The following is an 18,569-nucleotide window of genomic DNA, read 5'->3' as shown; positions in this document are numbered from 1 at the left end:
GGGGGGAGGGTACCAGACTATACAGAAGCAGAGGCACAAAGAACAGATGGGGCAGCCTTAGGGTTAGGGGGCTTTTGCTGAGTGTTTGGGGAGACAGCAGATAGACCTTCCTATATCCAGTTAAGCTGTTTGTGTAGTCCAGCCTAGCAGGGTTCTGAGTAAAGTCATCCACACCCCTGCTGCACTGAGAAGGCGCAATTAGGAAAGACATCCCAATGGCACCGAGAAGGCGCAGTTGGGAAGGACATTCCATGGATTGCACACAGGGGTGGGCAGGGCAGGGTGCGGAAAGAATTGGAGAGCTGGACACCCCCACCCAGCCTGAGGCTTGCCAGCTGAGGCTTCTTCTGATCCTCCATCCATCAAGAGGCAGGCAGCACTGGAGATGGGTGGTATTTACAGCAACTGGGAGGGAGTGCCAGGTAGGGGTGGCACCCCTTATTTCCATGGCTCTCTCAATGTTGGCATCTCCTTCTACTCAAGAAGTTTGACTTCCAGTGTCTCTCCCCACCAAGCCAGCTGTTGTGTATGCTGCTGGTCGCCATCTTGTTGGGGTGGTTAGCTTATTGTTTGGGACAGTCAAGAATGTCAGAGACTCCCGGGAGGGGTTGATTGCTTCAGCCTCTACCTCCCTTAGTCTCTTAAGTCTATCTGGTGCCCTGTCCACATCCTGCCCACGAGCCTTGGGTTGGCTCATCAGAGGGGCAGGCCATGCCCCTTAAGGGTTTTGAAGGCCAACACTGTCAGGCCAGCTGGCACATGGGCATTCCTGGGCCTTCAGCCTCCCTTTCTCCCAAGCCGAACACTCACCCCATACAGCCTCACCATGGTCAAACACATCATACGCTGCTGCCTTTAGTCACCCCCATCACCCCCATCAACAGGGGGCAGAGAGGCAAGGAGGACAGCAGCTTGCACTGCCTAGTGAACAGACTGACTCACTTCCCCAGCCACCCTCACGTGGCTCAGTGTTGTACCAATCATGGTGTGGCCGGGGTGGCACTATGCCTTTCCCTGGTGGCAAGAGCCAGGGGGAGTCCCCAAAGAGAATTGACCTGAGTGTCCAGAGCAGATGGCCAAGGGATCTGGGAAGGATCAGCTGACAGTGCAGATGGGGGAGGCTGTTTCTGGCCTTGGTAACTTGGCTGGTCCTTTTCTTGGAGGGTTCAGGGACATAGGGTCATGGGAAGGAGTTTTCCATCTTCCCTGAAGCCACATGGCAGAGTGCAGATTCCCCAGTGGGGAGCACAGCAAGGAGCCAGAATGCAGGCTCCCCAAGAAGAACACCTGAGTCAGCCCTCTGCCCTCCAGGGCACACACCCACCTGCAGATACCTGGTAAAGAATCCCATTCCCCAACTTCTCCCGAGTAGACTCTGGCTGTCCCTGGCCTCCACACTCCACCTCACCCCTCCCCCCAGCTCCCAGGGTGAGTCTGTCCTGAAGGGAGCTGTTCTCTCTCCCTCACTTACGTTCTGCCCCAGGCCCACAGCATGGACCAGCAGAGATGGGAGGTGACCAGGCAGGGAGAAGCCTCTGGCCACAGGAATAGTCCCCCACCCCAGGAGTGTCCATGCAGCAGCTCTTGTACTCTGCACACAGCCCAGGCTGGCAAGGGCTAGAGCCCACTCCAAACCACAGCTTGACTTTGCCCAAGTTGGTGACCTGTCTAGTCCTTGGAGGAGAAGCAATGTCCTCAACCCAGGACACATCAGAGAAGATGGCTCCAGACTCCTGTCAGCCCCCCACCTGTGCCTTTCTCTTCTACCAAGAGACGGATGTCCTGCCAGGCGGGCCATATGGCCTGAGGGCATGACGGGCCAGTCTAGAAACATCCAGAAGCCCAAGACACCCCCAAGGCCAGTTGGCACCTTCTTTCTCCCTCCCACCCTGGCCCAGGAGCTGTGGGTAGTTGCCAGGGGGGGGTGTGGGGGAGCACCTTCTACTGAGGGCCACCCCTGAGGCCTGCAACTGTCCTGCGCTAAAGCCTGGAGTATAGTGATGCTTGGCCAGTATTCATGGTAGAAAAGACAGTGACACAAAGGCTCATACCAGCCTAGCAGGTGTGTGCAGTCCCTTCCAGGCCAACACTGCTGCAGAGTGCCTTCCCGGCCCACACCAGAGCTGTGGAGAGTCTCCAAGGGGTAAGCAGAGCCGTGTGTTTCCTTCTCTGGCCCCAGCGTGGGCCTTGGCCTTGGAGGCTGTCCCAAAGAAGGGAATCTTCACGGGCAAGGCAGTGTCGTCTCAGTTCCTAAGGGAAAGTGACAGCCCCTCTCTCGGGTTTAGAACCAGCTAAGGGCAGGTTGCTCACTTATGAGAGCTCCTGGTATATGACAGAGGAACCAAAGGGAAGCTGGTCCTGCCCCAGCACAAAACCAGACCTGGAAGGAGGGAGCAGCTTACCAGGCAACAGCGGGAGGCCTGAAAGGGAGAAGCAGAGCCTCATCCATGGGGTCTCCGGGCTATGTGTGTGGGGCAGGGCCGGCAGCACAGCCCCAGCTGGAGCAAGAGCTCCACTGCCACCGAGTGCAAAGTCCTCCCTGGACGATGTGTTCCCCCTCTTCTGGCCACTTCCTTCCCTCCTGCTCTTGAGTCATGGCGACACACCAGAGGCCCTCTTGCTGACTCAGCACACTTGTGTGGACCCCACCCTCCTCCAGCCCCGAGGTGGGCTCCAGGAAGAGGTCCCATTCCCTCCCAGACTCTCTTCAGGTTCTCTCCCACCCCACGTCTCTGCCTTGTCCCCAAGCCCCATCCAGGCCGTTGTCTCCTAGTGAACAGCACTTTAACATGGGTGTTAGAAAATACGGGCGAATGTTGAATGCTTGCAAGCTGTGTTCCATTATTGACGCTATGCTTGAGAGCCAGGCAGGCAGCTCCAGCAGGGCTGGGGCTCAACAGAGAAGTGATGACACAGCAGCCCTGCCAGGCAGCCATCTGCCAGGCCTCCACCGGGTGGGGACAGTCCCTGGTGCCCACTCAGAATGGCACCAAGGAAAGTGGTGAGGAAGAACTCAGCCTCTGGAAGTCAACTCTTCTGGGTCTGAATCCTCTATTCCTGGTCCTCTCTGAACCTCAGATTCCTCTTCTCTGCAGTGGGGATGATCACTGGATGCCCTGCCCAGGTTGTGTGAGGACTCAGCAAGAGGCCACAGGAGGAGCTCAGAGCCCAGTGCCAAGCACATGGTAACCCTGAGGCCGCCTGTGGAGATCCTGTCGTGGATGTGGGATTGAAGTGAAAAGCGGGCCCTCCTTCCTCCCTGCCCACCTTTTTGACTCAAGAGGAGGTATTGGCACCCTGACTGGTTCAGAGCTCCCTGAGGTCTGACCCAGCTGATATACCCTGACTTGACTTCCCCTCCGCCGCAGATGCCCAGGACAGGGCCTTGACAGTGCCAGTAAGCACTGTGAACCCCTCACTGGGCCCAAGCAGATGGGTGTCACACCCTCAACCTGGAGCCTGGCATCTAGGAAGGACCCCACAAGTTAGCTAACACAGCCACTGTTGTAGAGTGTCCTTGGGGTGAGGCGGGGTGCAGTCCCCCCCACTTCCCTCCCCTGCTGCAGCCCCAGCCACAGGGCGGGAGCCATCCTTGGTGGAGCCCTGTGAGCTGCAGGCCCCAGAGCAGCCCCTCCTGCCTCTGCCCAGCGAGCATCCAGAGCATGATGGGGAGCCCTAACTGCTGCTTTCTGTGGGTGCCTGCTCCTGGCTTCTCCCCTGTGGTGCTTTAATTAGTGTTGCTCAGGGGGAGATTCCCCAGGAGGAAGCTTGGTGCGGTGTGTTGTTGCTGATCCTTCAGCTGTCATGGAAGCATGTGCTCTGGGTCTCCTGGGATGAGCTGGAGCAAGGGAGGTCTGAGGAGGGCAGCCAGGCCTGGGTGATAAGGGTAAAGAGGTAACTTCAGGGCACTGCTTTCTGCAGACCAGAGCATGCACAGTACGGAGGATCCTGCTAGGGATAAGCAGGGATGGATGTGCTGGAGTGGGGGTCAGCTTGTCTAGGCCTGTGTGGGACGCCTCTGATCCTTCAGGCAGTAACGGCCAGCAATCATTGCTGAGCAGCTACCGTGTGCTAGGCCCTCTTGGTCCAAAGGATACGAGAGTCACAGAGAAGGCCCTGCCCCTTGCTGTTTGTTTACAGTCTGATGGGGGAGATGGACAGGAACCCAGGAAACAAGCACATTAACAGGCTGATTTCAGGTAGGGATGAAGGCTAAAAGAAATTGGCTTTCTCTCAGAAGGGGCTGGTGGGAAGAGAGGACACTTCAGACCAAGGCCTCTCCAGGACACGAGATTGGAGCTGAGGCCTTGATGTCTGGAGGCAGAGCTGGCCAGGCCAAGGCAGGACAGGCAAAGCCTCTGAGACCATGCTCAGGAACAGAGATAATGTCATGAGTGAAGGAGGAATAGTGAGAGGCTAGGCTAGAGAGGAACCAACCAGAAGATGGAAGATCTTGTAGGCCTCAGTGGGGAACTGGGCTTTCTATTAGATCTCATAGGAAGCCATTAGGCCAGTGGACCTGATGGAGGGGCTTGGGATCAAGGATGCCTTGTGTTTTGGGCTTGAACAGCCTGGGTGGGCCATGATGCTGATAACTGAGATGAGGAAGCAGGCTGGCAAGTCTACAGAAACACCAAGAGTTGGGTTGTGGCCCTGCAAAGTTTGAGATGCCTGTGAAGCTGCCAAGTAGAGTTGTCTACCAGGCAAGCCGCTATCCCATCTGGAGCCCAGTGGGGCCCAGGGCAGATACATAGGAGTCACTGATCTAGACACGGGCTTTTTGGACACACCCATGGGACCAGAGGATACCACCAAGAGAGACTAGAGAGAGAAGAACAGAAGCACCACCCCAGCGTTAGGGCAGGAGGCACAGACACTGAGGTGGGAGGAAAACCAGGAGAGGGTAGGGTCACTAGTGACAAGAGAAGTTTCTAGAAAACTGCCATTCCTGACCTTCTGAATCTCTGTCAGCATTCCCAGGGTTTTCTGGGCCACCAGGAGGGCTTGACGCCCACTCTTCTCACCCACCCCTTGCCTATCCTTCCACACCGCCCCAGCCATCCTCATATGAGTGCCATCCTGCCTTCTGCTGCTGTAGGTCCCGCTGGGCTGGCCTGTGATCCCTGGAGAGCGTGGCCTGGCAGCAGCTCAGCTGCTGGCCTCTGTCATGGAGACGGCAGCAGCTGCTGGCGACGGGCATTTGTGACCATTTGTCAGACGCTCCCCTTCCTCCTTTGCTGCCCTTCTGGAGCATTTCTGTCCCACAGCCCTGGAGACAGGGCCTCTTTGGGGTGGGAGGCCTGGGAGAGGCTGGGAAGCACTGTCTGGGTCCTGCACAGGGTCACTACCTCCTGGCTGCAGCTTGGGACTGCCTGGCCAGGCTTCCCCCTGCCAGCCGGCTGTCGGCTCCCCAGGAGGGTTCCGGCCCTGGTGGTACCAGGCACCAAACATGGGCACGTCATGTGACTTGTATCTAGTCTTCACGACTGCCTTCTGCGTAGTCCCCCTTATGGCAGGTATTGCCCCAGTTAAGGTGAAGAAATTGGTGTGCAGAGACATGGAGATCACATAACCGGTGGTTGGGAGCTCCAGGCTCTGAGCTTGAGGAACCCACCAGGCATTGCAGGGTCCTAATGGTGTGTGGGGCAGAGATGAAGTGGCCCCTTGCACAAATGCCCACTGCCCTCCCCCTACTCTGTCTCCTTGTTTAGATTTCTCTTGTGGTTTCTAGCCCAAGCCTGCTGGTTCCAGCTGGGGCTAGGCTGGAGACGGCCTGCCCTCTGTTTGCGCTTCGTGGTTTGGCCTCCCCATTACCAAATGCTCTGGGATTTTTCCGGGTCCAGGGGTGGGGAGGAATCTATTCCAGCCTGGCCCCAAAGCCATGGCTGGTATTCAGAGACAAGGAAGAAACTAGCCCTGAGCACACTGAGTGTAGGACAAGTTCAATGACCTGGGAAGGAGGGACTTGTTTTATGCATGCTGCCTCAAAATGGGGCTTGTGTCATTAGGCACATGAGATGTTGAGACTTAAGACACCTTGTCAAGTCAGCAGTGATGCCTCCCTAGAGCAGGGACGAGGAGTCAAGCAGACAGCCATCAGCCCCACACAGGAGGTCATGAGGGTAGGGGCCATGTTGACCTCAGCCCCAGCCATCAGGAAGTGCTGTGCCGTGTGCCACCACTGACCCCTTCCTGGCCCATACCTGCTTCCTTCTCAGTTCGCAGGAAGTTTCTGGATCACTGGGGCTCCCACCAGGAAGTCATACCCCACCCATGCTGGGAAGACATTACCCAGGTAGCCTTTGAGGAATTCTTCCCCTGATGCCAAGCCTCTGAGAGCAGTGGAAAGTCAAACAGGCTTCCTCTGAGCCTGGTTCCAGGGGCCCTGGCAAACTGCATGTCTTCATTCCCTGAGTTCCCTGTTTTGTCTTTATATAACATGGAGTCTCATTTCCACAAAGTCTATTCCTTACTTCCCAAAACTATTACTAAAGACAGGAGAGGAACTGTGGCCCAGGGCCAGTGAACCAGGCTCTGGAAGCCTTGGTCAAGTTGCTTCATCCTACCCCAGAGTTTCATCCTCTTTACAGTGAAGAAAAAACTCAGGGTTGTCCATCATAAAGATCCATTTCAGTATCTCCTGAGCTCTTGCCATTTGCAAGTGTCACTCCAGTCAGGAGGGAATGCAGTGGGAACAACATAAATCCCTGGTCTCAGGAGCTTTACAAGGAGGGAGGGGGACAGTTAAGCAGATGCCCACTACGTGGAGAACTGGTCAGGTAAAGGTGAGCTCCATCAAGAGGATAAGGCCCAGCAGGAGGCAGAGGACCTTGGCCCGGGTGTTGCTCATGCCTGTGGGAACTCAGTAAAGTGACTGGGGGCCCATCTAGCCTGGGGAGCCCTGGAATTGCAGGGCCAGGGTAGGCAGTGTTGGGAAGCTAGAGCCAGGCCAGCGTCCCCCTGACAGGCTTCAGAGTTGGGTTCCAAACTGGCCCCAGGAGAAAGCAGCCTTCCCCCAGGATGCTGTAGAGCCAGGAGGAGGTTTCTGAGTTGAGGCACAGAGGCGTCCGTGGTGGCCTGCACTGTAACCCCTGTCTGCCTGCCCTCCAGGCAGCTCTGCCTCCTGCTGAATGCAGAGAACATCTTCCACTCGATGGCAGACATCCTGCTCCGGGAGGAGGACCTCAAGTTCGCTTCGACCATGGTCCATGCCCTCAACACCATCCTGCTCACCTCCACAGAACTCTTCCAGCTGAGGAACCAGCTCAAGGACCTAAAGACTCTGGTACGCCATGTCCATGGGCTCTAGCCCAGGTTTGCCTCAGCGTGCCAAGGGACACACGATGTGCCAGCTCACCCCTCAGCTGGCCCCAGCAGGTTCGAGGGAAGGGGAGGGTATGAAATCAAGACTTCCCCTTGCCCCATGTGAGATGTGGCTCCCCTGGATGAACGGCTGCCTGCGAGCCTGACCACGCAGTGAGTCACTGCTGCTGAGGTCTCTGCCTGCAGAAGGCCCTGTGATCTACTCAGGGTCCACGTGTCCTCCCTGACCCACCCCAACAGCCCTGCCTTTTCTACTCGTTGACACCCCAGGCACTGCTCCCTCAAAAACAGAAGCTCTGTGGCTATGGGCCTTCCCTGCTGGGCATTGCCACCCTTGCTGGGTCAGGCCTCTGGGTCCTGACCTTGCAAGGGAGTAGGATTATTTGCTCTCCTTGCGTCCTTCCTCTTGGCCTGGCCCTTTTCCTCCCTCAGCTAGACATGTCTGACTCATAAGGCACTTTCATAAACCAAGGAGTCACATTGCTGCCTGCCCCAGGCTTTAGGTAAGGACTCACCAAGAAGACATGAGGAGAGACACAGGTCTGGCTGAGAGTGGTAGGCTGCAGAGGGTCTACAGGGACAGGCGCCATCCTGAACACAGGCTCCAGGGGTTTGATGCCCCATGCCCCTGCCCAGCTCAGACCCTGTAGACCCTGTTCTCCACCCCTTCATGGGAATCTCAAAGCCATCCAAGCCCATGTCTGAGGGCGTTTGGGGCCAAGTGGCTCAGAATGATCCAGGCCACAGCCTTGCCTTCCTCCTGTGGTTCCTTCCAGACATTTGCAGAGGCCTTAAGAATTTTCCTCAGGGGTAGGGGCTCCCCCAAGTGTGGGCTCAGCTCCTGGGCTGGGTTCTGAACATACAAGGCAGCCTGTGGTGGGGGGAGGAGATGGCATTTGAGGACAGAGCAGGATACCACCCAGAAGATCCTGGCCCTTCTCGAAACCCCCTTACCCTCCCAGCCCCCCAGGGCTCGGGGACCACAGAGTTCTGGGGAGAACAATTAGTGTGATTTTGTCGAGGGCAGAAATGCCAGCACAAAGGAGAGGCTTACTCCTGACCAGACCCTCACTGCCACCACACAGCTCTGGGGGACTGAGAGGTAATGACAGGGTCTGAAGAGGAACTGTCAGGGTTTCCTTTGTGACAACTCATTCCCAGCTGGGCTGCCAAATGGAGGGGGTGCTGAGCTGGCTGCTCCAAGGGCCCTGGTTCGGACCCGTGGCCCTTCCTTCTGCGGGTTCCCATGTGGACAAAATGGGAGGGAATGGGGGTCTCCTAACTGCTCCCACCTCTTCCCCCTTAGGAGAGCCAGAACCTGTTCTGCTGCCTGTATCGCTCCTGGTGCCACAATCCAGTCACCACAGTGTCCCTCTGCTTCCTTACCCAGAACTACCAGCATGCCTATGACCTCATCCAGAAGTTGTATCCTTCCTCTCACTGGCATTCAGGTCGGGCTGCAGGAGGGGCAGGAGGGAACCAGGTGCCCCTTTGCCACCTGGCAGGGCACTTGAGAGATGTATTTGGGAGAGCACTGTTGGCACCAAATGGGAACCACCCAGAAACCTCTGGAGGGGAGCTGGCCCTGGAGAAACCCTGTGGTAAAGGCAAAGCCCAACCCCTTCCCTGTGGAAGAGGCTGGGTGTTCTCTGCCATCACAGTTCTTGTCAGGCCCAGTGTGGAGTGAGGGTGGAGAAGAAGGCCCAGAACTGGGGACGGGGATGGACTGCAGGCTCACATGCAAGAGTGGGTTTTTGGGGTCACCAAGCCAGGGCCTGGCAGCTTACCAGTGATGCGGTAGGGAGACCAGGCTTGAACAGGAGGCCTCAGAAGGGATAGAGCCACACACCTCAGCACCTGCCTCCCAAAAGGCATCCAGGGTCCGATGTATTCCTCATCTGTGGTTGCCTGATGTGTGATACTAGATCGGAGTGCTATTCAGGGGGCAAAATTGGCCTCCATCCCTGACAGGCCAGAGGTTGGAGGAAAGGAAAGAGGGCCAGGAGGTGGTCCCACCTGGCTCCCCTCCAGGTGCCTGCTCTCCCTCCACAGCCTGGATTTGCTCCTCTCAGCCACTTGTGCGACCCGGAGACTGGGCAAGCCATCCACCTAGGCAGGAGCAGGGGCCTTTCCTGCCCAGCCCTGCCAAGCAGGCTGCAGAGCTTTGATAAGAGATTCTCCAATTCCAGGAAGGTGCAGAGCAGACAGCTGCTGAAGTGGAACCCGGAGCACTCATGCGGGGGGTTCCATTTAGAGTGGCAGAAAGGCAAGATGAATAGACTCACTTCCTTTGTACACAAATCCTGCTTAGCAAGAACCAGGCTCTGTGCACAGGAAGCAGGTGGGGACAATGCATGGTGCTCCGAGCCACCAGGCCGGGCTCCTGGAATCCAGTCTCTGCCACCCACTAGTGAGGTACGGCCAACCTGACCCCCAAGTCTGCAGCTGCAGCTGTGCCAGCCCGGTGACCAGACTTTCCTTGACTGCCTATCCAGCGGGGACCTGGAGGTCACCGTGGACTTCCTCACAGAGGTGGACAAGCTGGTGCAGCTGATCGAGTGCCCCATCTTCACATGTAAGAGTCTATGTCCAGCCTCACTTTAGTTAGTCCTGGCCTTGGGCCCTGCAGTGAGCCTGTGGCCGGCCTACAGTGAGGTGGGGTGGAACCACGCTCAGGATCAGAGCTTGGCTAAGGGAGGGCAGTCACCCCCAGGGATCCTTCCAGAACGTCAAGACTGTGAGACTGGGACAATAGTCAGGACTGAGAGACCAGCTGGAACAGGACTGGGGCATGTGGCATCAGAACTCGTGTCCTGCCTATGTCCCTCAATTTGGATCCAGCAGACACAAGCCAGTGCTGACAGCAGAATCCACCTGAAGACTAATACCAGGCCCTGCCCCAGGGCTGTCCCCAGCTATCCCTTCCACCCTGCTACCCTCTGCCCTGGCTCTCTGAAGTTGTGGGACTCCCTGGGCCCCTTGCAGGTGCTCCTGCTTGCCCAGGAGCCGTGCCCACACCTCTCTGAGAGACGAGTTGGCATTGCTGGGAGCTGGTGGGCAGGAGCTGCCTGATTAGTAACACCCAGGCTGAACGTGCAAAAGTGGCAGCTGGCTGGGGCAAGCTTGGCTCTTGGTGCTGCAACTCGCAGCGCCTGTTCCCCAAGGCAGGCACACTCCAACTGATGTTCGTGTGTTAGGGTGTGCTGGGGGGCAGCCCTGCCAGTGGCCACCTTCCCTGCCAAGGTGGCCACCTGGACCTCCCACTCTCTGGCAGCATCTCTGACCCACCCAGCCTAAGCCCATCAGCCCTCACCCCAAATCCTAAAGTAAATGCAGGGGCTGAGGGACCCCCTCCCCTCCTCTAACTCCCATTCAAAAGGCCAACTTCTGCAGGGAGCAGGGTGCCACAGGGACTGATGCCCTGGAGACAGAGGAACAATAAAGCCTGTCTCACTAACCTGAGGACCTCCAGGGAAGGCAGGTGCCCCTCACCCACCTGAGGTCAGATCCAGAATGACCCTGGGGGACTTCTTCTCAGGCCTGAGGCTCTGTGGGGAAGGGTGACTACAGGAAAGACAGACCCCTGGTCCCTGCCCAGTCCCCATCCCCACTGGAGTTGCCTGGATCCCCGTGGTGGCTGGCTTGGCCACAGGCAGCCCCAACTTCCCCAAGGCCCAAAGGAGAGAAAGGACTCAAAACAATCTCACACTTTTGCTAGGGCAGCCTGGCCTGGGGACAACAGAGCAGGTCTCCACTGGGGTGGGGAGGAATGTCTCGGGAGACCCTCATTTCCCTGTTCCCTGGCTCACCAGCACTGTGGCCTTAAGGCCTGCCTGTGCAGGCTCCCAGTGTCACCCAGACCGCTTTGCACTGCTACTGATGGAAAACATGACCACTCTCCAGAAGCGTGTGGCTCGTCCCCCACAAAGGGTACCTGGGCTGGGCATAGGGACACAAGAAAGTAGAAGCCAGTTCTTCTGGAGAGGCTTAGAAGAAAGAAGCAAGAACCCATTTTGAGTCCAGTCTCCTCCGTGGGCCTCGGGGAAGCTGGGACTGCCTCATGGCAGAGCCAGCACCAGTGGAACTGGTGCAGCTTGTGCTGGAAAGGGTGCTGGGCAGCTTCCAGGGTGCGTCCCTTCCCCCCGGTGGCAGGGCTGGCATCAGAGCTAGAGATCCAGAAGCACCTCCCAGACACTCCTGGGCTTTGGTGTGTGTCTCGCTACACACAAAAGCATTTTTCCATGCTGCCCTCCCTTAAAACTGTCCTAATCCACCGTCTTTCTCTCCAGCACACCCTATTTATAGCTCTCTTGTGCTGGCACGTGCAGAGTCGACTGGGAAATCTGTTATACTACAAGCCCCGAGCCCTCTTGTTACCAGGGAGGCAGCTGAGCGGGGGGGCGGGGAGTGGGCCAGGCAGTGGGGGTCGTCAGCCTGAGGTGACTGCTGGAAAGATCAGACAGATGGGCAGGTGGGTAGGTAGAAGGATGAGATCATGGAAACAGCTAAGATGCTTCTGGGAGAGGAGAGGGCTGGCTTGGCTGGCCAGGAAGAAGCCTCTGCCTTGCTCCAAGTCACAGCTGCCTGGTTGGCCCCACTCCACTGGGTCCTCAATCTGTGGGTGCCATGGCACCAGGTCCTGGTGGCCCTGGCCAGGCTGAAGCAGGGGGTGTGGGCTGGGTGTGTTCCTGAGCTGTGCCAGGCCCCTGACTCCTGTGCTCTGCCCTATGTCTGCTACAGATCTGCGCCTACAGCTGCTGGACGTGAAGAACAACCCCTACCTGATCAAGGCCCTCTACGGCCTGCTCATGCTGCTACCCCAGAGCAGTGCCTTCCAGCTGCTCTCGCACCGGCTCCAGTGCGTGCCCAACCCCGAGCTGCTGCAGACCGAGTGAGTGCGAGTGGGGACCGGCCTCTACCAACAAGGGGACTCCCGCCCCTGAGCAGGGCCAGAGCTAGACAAACCTGTCCGAGGGGCTGCTGAGGTCTCCCTCACCTCAGCATCCCACCCCTTTAGCCACTGTGGCCAGCGTTCATCCCATAGCCACTGACCCTTTGGCCTCTTGTGTCCACATCTGAGCACCAGGCTGGAGGCTTCTGGGAGTGTTTACAAGGTGATAGGTGGTAACAATTCTTTCTCCAAGCAATCAGGCTTGAGCTTAGTGAAGCCAGATGAAATCTAAAAACTCTGACTGGGTGCGGTGGCTGAAGCCTGTAATCCCAGCACTCTGGGAGGCTGAGGCGAGAGGATTGCCTGAGCCCAGGGGTTCAAGACCTGCCTGGGCAACTTGGTGAGACCGCATCTCTACAATAAATTTTTAAAATTAGCTGGACATGGTGGTATGTGTCTAAAGTTCCGGCCTACTTGAAAGGCTAAGGAGGAAGGATCGCTTGAACCCAGCAGGTCTAGCCTGCGGTGGCCGTGAGTGTGCCACTGTACTCCAGCCTGGGTGACAGAGTGAGACCTCAACTCAAAAAAAAGAAATCGAAAAACTCAGGGCATCCCATAGCTACCCAGACAGAGGACCCTGGGGAGAAAGTCCAGGGAGGGGGAGGAGTGCCTGCCACAGCTTAGAGATGGGGGCCCAGGTGGCATTTGGACAAGAGAGGGAGAGAGGACTCCATTCCGGGCACCCCCCTACACACCCCAGACAGCCCTCCCCACCCTGTCTGTGGCAGAGGCTCGAGCCTGGGACACTGGGAGATCCCAGCATTGCTGGGACCTTCCCATCTCCCTCCTGAGTAGGGTGGGAGGCAGGAGCACCTGGGTCCGGCTGCCCATGGAAAGAACAAGTCCCAGGCATACCTCGCTGAGAGGCCCTGCCTGGCAGCCTCTGGGCAGGAGAATCCAGGCTCCCACCCTGAGCCCACGGCTGGCCCCTGCCCCAGAGCCTGTTGGGCCGTGTCTATATTTGGTAACCCTTGGAGGCTTTGCCTCATCCACAGGCATTTGGCATTCGAGATGGAAAATTTCACTTGTCAGGTCGCCATGGAAACGAGCAGAGCCACTGAGAAGATTTACACTGAATGGAGCGCACCCAGCTTGCATCAGATGCTCTGTGTGTCTAGAATTCCCTCCTAGGCTGTTAGAGCTGCTCAGCAGGCCCAGCGCCTTGCTCCAGTGAAGGGCCTCGGACATTTGTCCTTGGGATGGATGCAGGCAGCCTTGAGAACCGCCTACCCAGCATTGGAGCCCCTGACCAGAGCCCGTGTGTCCTCCACACCTGGGCTGAGGCTACCACCACCCCTCCCACTCTGCCCAGCCCTCCAGGGGCTGAGTATGGGGCACCTGATAGATTGTCAGCCCCAGGTCGGCTAGGTACCTGAACCCCCAGCAAGTGTAGCCCCCGCCAAGAGCTCTGCTCTGGCCTTTCCCACCTCTCTGCCCAGACGGCAGCAACTCTAGAGTGGCAAGACTAGGCCTTGTGCCGGCTGCTTTCTCAGCTGCTCAGGGGGCCACCCCGGCAAGCCCCAGGAGACAGCATTTGGCACGGAGTGAGCCAGGGGAGCAGGGAGGCAGCCATGGACGTAGGTGTGCATCTGGATTCCCTTGCCCGGAGCTGCCTGCTCCTGAGACTGGGGAGAGGCCCTGAGCCACACTGTGCCTGGCTGACATGGCCTCTGCACTGGCTTTACCAACGCCCTTGGGGTCGCTCTGGCAGGCACTCAGGAGGGGAAGGTACAGCTGGAAGGGAGGAGACGGCAGAAAAGGCATGCCTCCCTGTGATCTCCAGTCTCTGGAGGGGTGGGGAGGGTGGCGGGGAGGCCCCTTGGCCAGGCAGCAGGCCCTGTGCTGCTAAGGGTCAGTGCCCCTCTTAGGCCTCTTGTGCTGCACCTCCTTGTCTGGGGAGGGGAGAAGAAGCTCAGAGTAGTTGGACCCTCCCCACACTCCCCAAGCCAAGGTAGTACAAGTTTGCAGAGGGAAGCTGAGTAGGATTGCCTTAGAATCTCACATGGTCAGAGTCAGGGAAGTCTTGCCTCAGGCAATTAAGGCCTCTGGGTAGAGAATTCTGAGTCAATGAATAGTTTGCAGGCCTGGACTAGCATTTTGTCTGAGTTCTGTCATGGACTTGCAAGCCCCATGCCCTCTCTGGGCTTCTGGTTTCTTCATCAGTAAATGCACGTTTGGACTAAATGGACATGTGAGGCAGTTTCCAGCTTTCAGGGCCTTAGTTTCCCCACCTTTCTTTGCAAGGATCTAGAAGGAGATATCACAGATACAGGCACAGGTGCAGCGGGCAAGAAAGGGGCCTCGGGAACAGCTGGGAGAGGGTCAGGTTGCAGGGTGGGGCACACAGGAACAGCTCATACCCTGGGAAGGGGGCAGGGGACAGTCCCAGCCCTGGGAGGGACAGGCAGCTGGCAGACAGCATCGAGTTGCCTGACAGGCCTGCAAGCCGGGAACAGCTGGGGGAGTTTCTGCGCCCTCCGCCCAGCCCAGCCCTGCCCTCATTCTGTGTGCTCCAGGCGCCAGCAGGGCTCCAGAGACCATAGCCCCCCACCCCACCCCCTGGCTTTTGGGCCACTCCCCAGGGGCTGTGTCCTCAGTGAGGAGGGAGCCTCTGAAGAAAAAAAAGGCTGGTGACAGGTGCATGGGTTGGGCGGCAGGAGAGGGCCACTCTGGGCTCTGGAGTCTAGGTTCTACTGCTGGCTAGGTGTCCCCCATCCCCAGTGCCTAAGGGTTGGTGGAAATGGAGAGAGGACGGGAAGGGCCTGAGCAGCCACCAAGCCATTATGATGGGCAGGAAAAGAAGGGACCCAGGCAGTGCCTCTACCTGTGGGGATACACCCCTCCATGCTCCCAAGACCTCAGGCCAGGAAGGGTCTGCCCATCACTGGGAGCAGGTCTCCTTGCCACCTTGAGGGCCCAGGAGTACGTTGTAACCCACTCCTGCCCACCCCCACCCTGGCCACATCTATGCCCATCACCCCACTATGCCATGCAATGCTAGAAGCGTCTCCTTAAAAACCCCTCCTTGCCAAGAGTCTTCTGGGGAGCAGTACAAGCCCGTGGGCACCCAGCATCGGAAGACACCATTCAGTGTCATCCTGTGGCTTCGGCCTCAGTGGGTTAGGGGAGCATGTTGCCACACCCTGGGGTTAGGGCTCTAGGTGCCTCTTGGCCCCCCAGAAGCTCAGGCTGCTCCCTTGAGAGTGACACCTGGGCCCCAGGGTTACTATGCCAGGGAGGGCCCTCCCAATTCCCAGGAGAGCTGGAAGCAGCAGCCAGAGCCCTGAATGCTGCCCACAGCCTGGCCCCCTGGAATGGGCCCCACCCGGCTGCTTTTGCTCTTTGCTGAACTAACGGCAGCTGAGCCCCACTCGAAGGCAGGGTCTCCAAGCCCAGAAAAGCAGCAACCGCAGACACTATCCAAGATGTTTTCTGGGGGCGTGACTCCAACAGGAAGGCGGGAAGGGAACAGGTGTGGGCAGGCAGAGCAGCGGTGCAGGAGGCCGCCTCCGGACCCCAGATGGCATCTTGACTGTGGGGAGAGTGCCCCTGCTGTGGTCCCGCCCTGCAGCTTGGGGTACCATCAGAGATGCCTGTTGGGCTCTGACTGTTGGCCTTTGGCTAGGCCACTGCTGAGGGTTCCATTGGGGGCAGCTCCATCATGTTTCCCCCAAAATGGCAGCCAGCATGCACCAGGCCTTAATCTGCTGGGCCCTGGCTGGGCCTACCTCAGAGGGGCAGAGTTATAGCCACAGTGGCTGCCCATCGAGTACCTATGCTGTAGCTGGGCACCAGGCTGAGCTCCCACACATTGCATCTGGAGGATCCCCTGCAAACACCCCAGAGAGTGGCTCCCTGGCAGCCCCTCTTTGCAGATGAAGAAACTGAGTCATGAGCCAACACTCAAATGGCTAGGAAGTTGTCATGTCATGTCTGGGTCAGGTCTGTCTGGCTCCTGTGCTCAGCTGCTGCCTGGACCTCCCCCCCACCCCCATGCTGACGTCTTTTCATGAACTCCAAAGGCCCAGGATTCTCTGCTTAGTTGAGCAGCCCAGTCTTCATGAGACCCCTTACCAGGGCCACCAGGCCTCAGGGACTGAAGCAGTCCTTCCCAGCCCACACAGATCTGCTTCTCCAAACCAGTGAGGCCAATGTGAGGGAGGAGCAGAACATTTCATGAGACTCTGCTGGAAGGTGGTTAGGAATGGGACAGCAGCCCTAAGGGATCTAGTCCCCAGTGGCAAGCTAAGCACTGGGCTTGAGGGGGGCAACAAGGCTACTACATCGCACAATTATAGGAGGCATCATGCACACTGAAGTTGTGCAGTGCACAACCTGTGCCTCTGTACACAGCAACTGGGGAGGGTGGTAGCAACAGCAGTATAGGAGCCATCAGTATGCCCAGGAGTTAGACTAGCTTGCCCCCACCCTATAGGAACAGGGAGTGACTGCAGGCCTCGGGGCCCCAACACTCAAAAACAAATGTCTTGCCAAGTTGAGGGCCCAGCAGAGACTCTTCAGTGATCCCTGTTTTCCCCAGCCCCAGCTCTGCCCCGGAGAAAGGGCTAGGCTGCCTCCTCCCCTTCTCCCCGGACCCTGTTCCAGGCCCCAGCTGGCTTCCTGGCTGGCTGCTAGCCCTGGCTTTCACCCCAAAGGGAGCCACTCGTAAACAGGAAATGCTTCCCGATGCAATGCCTGCTCTGGGCGCCATCACCAGCCACAGGCTAAGGGCGATGTCCAAGCAGCAGTGCTGGCTGTTCCCACCAACCACAGGAGAGGGGGATGCTCACGGGGCTCCCCAGCTCAGTGGGGTGGCCGGGCATGAGAGCCAGCCAGCCCGTGGCTCTGCTCCCAGCCTCACTGCCCTCCTCCGGCAGCCCCCATGCGTGCCGATCCCCTGATGCTGAGCTCTTTCGCTCCCTTTCCCCAGAGACAGCATGAAGGCGGCCCCCAACTCCCAGAAAGCCGACTCGCCCTGCATCGACTACGCAGAGCTACTGCAGCACTTTGAGAAGGTCCAGAATAAGCACCTGGAAGTGAGGCACCAGCGGAGTGGGCGTGGGGACCACCCGGACCGGAGGGTTGTCCTCTGACAGGCCTGGCACAGAGGAGAACCCAACAAGTGGTCCCATGAAGCACTCAGGGTCTTCAGGCCCTCCCCAGGAGCCTGAGGACCTGCCTCTCAGGGCCAGGACTGGGCCTGACCACCAGCCCAGGGCAACATGGGAGGCCAGGGGCTGCTGTGTCTACCCAGTCTGAGCCCAGTCCCTGGAGCCCTTGCGCTGTCAGCTGCACCCTGGCGTTGAGGCAGAGCTGGCTGCCCACCCAGCTTCGGATACCACCCATCCTCTGGAATCAGTCTCTTGGAAAAAGAGCGTGACCTCCCTAGCCTACACAAGAGCTCTGGCCTTGTATGCATGTTTGTATGCATACAGAACATGTGTGTACGTGTGTGTATACTTTATGCACATAGGGGCCAGCACAGAGATCTCTACTGAATGATCCCCCCTTCAATAAAGAAAGAACAGAAACCCTCAACCTGAACCCGCCTGCTCCTTTCCAGCTGGCACCTGGCCACTGCCGCATCTGCAGCTGCTCCAGGGCCTTGCCCTCTGTCCTGGAGACCTGGCCTCGTGGGGGACCCAAGGCATGCTGGCTGCACCCCAGAGTCCTGGTGCCTGCACGCTCACCTGAGTAATGCCATGGGCCCAGGGCCCAGCTCTCAACCTCTGGGATCTGCACCTTCCTAGAGAGCACCAGGCACTGGCCTGCCCTGGTCCCTGAACGCTGCCCTCCTCCAACCTGTCATCTGACTTGGTCATCCAGCCTCCATCCCAGTTCCCTGGGGCAGTGGGACATCCCCATTGGGCAGATGGGAGCCTCGGTGCTTCCGAATGAAAGGGAAGTGCACACCGCAAAGCACTGGGCCATGGGGGGAAAGGGCCAGAGCTGCGCAGCCAGGGGCAGGTGTCCCAGTCCTTGCTTCGGCGGAGAGAGCCCCTCCTCACCCACACCTGTAGGCCGGAGCTCACCTGTGCCCGGGCTTTGGGAACCCGGCTCCTAAGTGGCCCCCTTACACCCCAGGAGTGGGGAAGGAGTTTGTGCCTTTCCCCAGGGTCCTGGCATCAGTGGCCCCTCGGTGGGTTTCCCTGCCTAGAGTCTCCAGGATTACTGGCCGGACTCCTGACCAACGTGCATGCGTCGGCACACACGGTGTACCCAGGCATTAGGGACTAGGGACAATCCACCTCTGCTCGGCTCTTGCGACGTGGACCCCCCACCCACTAGGAAGGAG

General features: G+C 58.3%; 1 protein-coding gene across 2 annotated transcripts in view; it reads left to right on the top strand.

Annotated features, from left to right (window-relative positions):
• The window catches only part of VAC14 (Vac14, PIKFYVE complex component), a 114,741-nt gene extending 96,929 nt beyond the window's left edge, over positions 1 to 17,812 (top strand). For both annotated transcript variants that reach the window (XM_008052979.2, XM_021709933.1), the window contains 5 exons: positions 7,111 to 7,285; positions 8,630 to 8,748; positions 9,819 to 9,898; positions 12,064 to 12,214; positions 17,205 to 17,812. In XM_008052979.2, coding sequence (XP_008051170.1) covers positions 7,111 to 7,285; positions 8,630 to 8,748; positions 9,819 to 9,898; positions 12,064 to 12,214; positions 17,205 to 17,367 — 688 coding nt within the window. In that variant the 3' untranslated portion in view covers positions 17,368 to 17,812. The remainder of the gene's footprint in view (positions 1 to 7,110; positions 7,286 to 8,629; positions 8,749 to 9,818; positions 9,899 to 12,063; positions 12,215 to 17,204) is intronic.
• The last annotated feature ends 757 nt before the right edge of the window (positions 17,813 to 18,569 follow it).

The sequence above is a fragment of the Carlito syrichta genome, unplaced genomic scaffold, assembly GCF_000164805.1.
Source record: "Carlito syrichta isolate Samal-C Ts95f unplaced genomic scaffold, Tarsius_syrichta-2.0.1 Scaffold287748, whole genome shotgun sequence".
Taxonomy (NCBI): Eukaryota; Metazoa; Chordata; class Mammalia; order Primates; family Tarsiidae; genus Carlito; species Carlito syrichta.
Note: the sequence above shows the minus strand (reverse complement) of the source record. Positions and strands in the feature narration are given on the sequence as shown.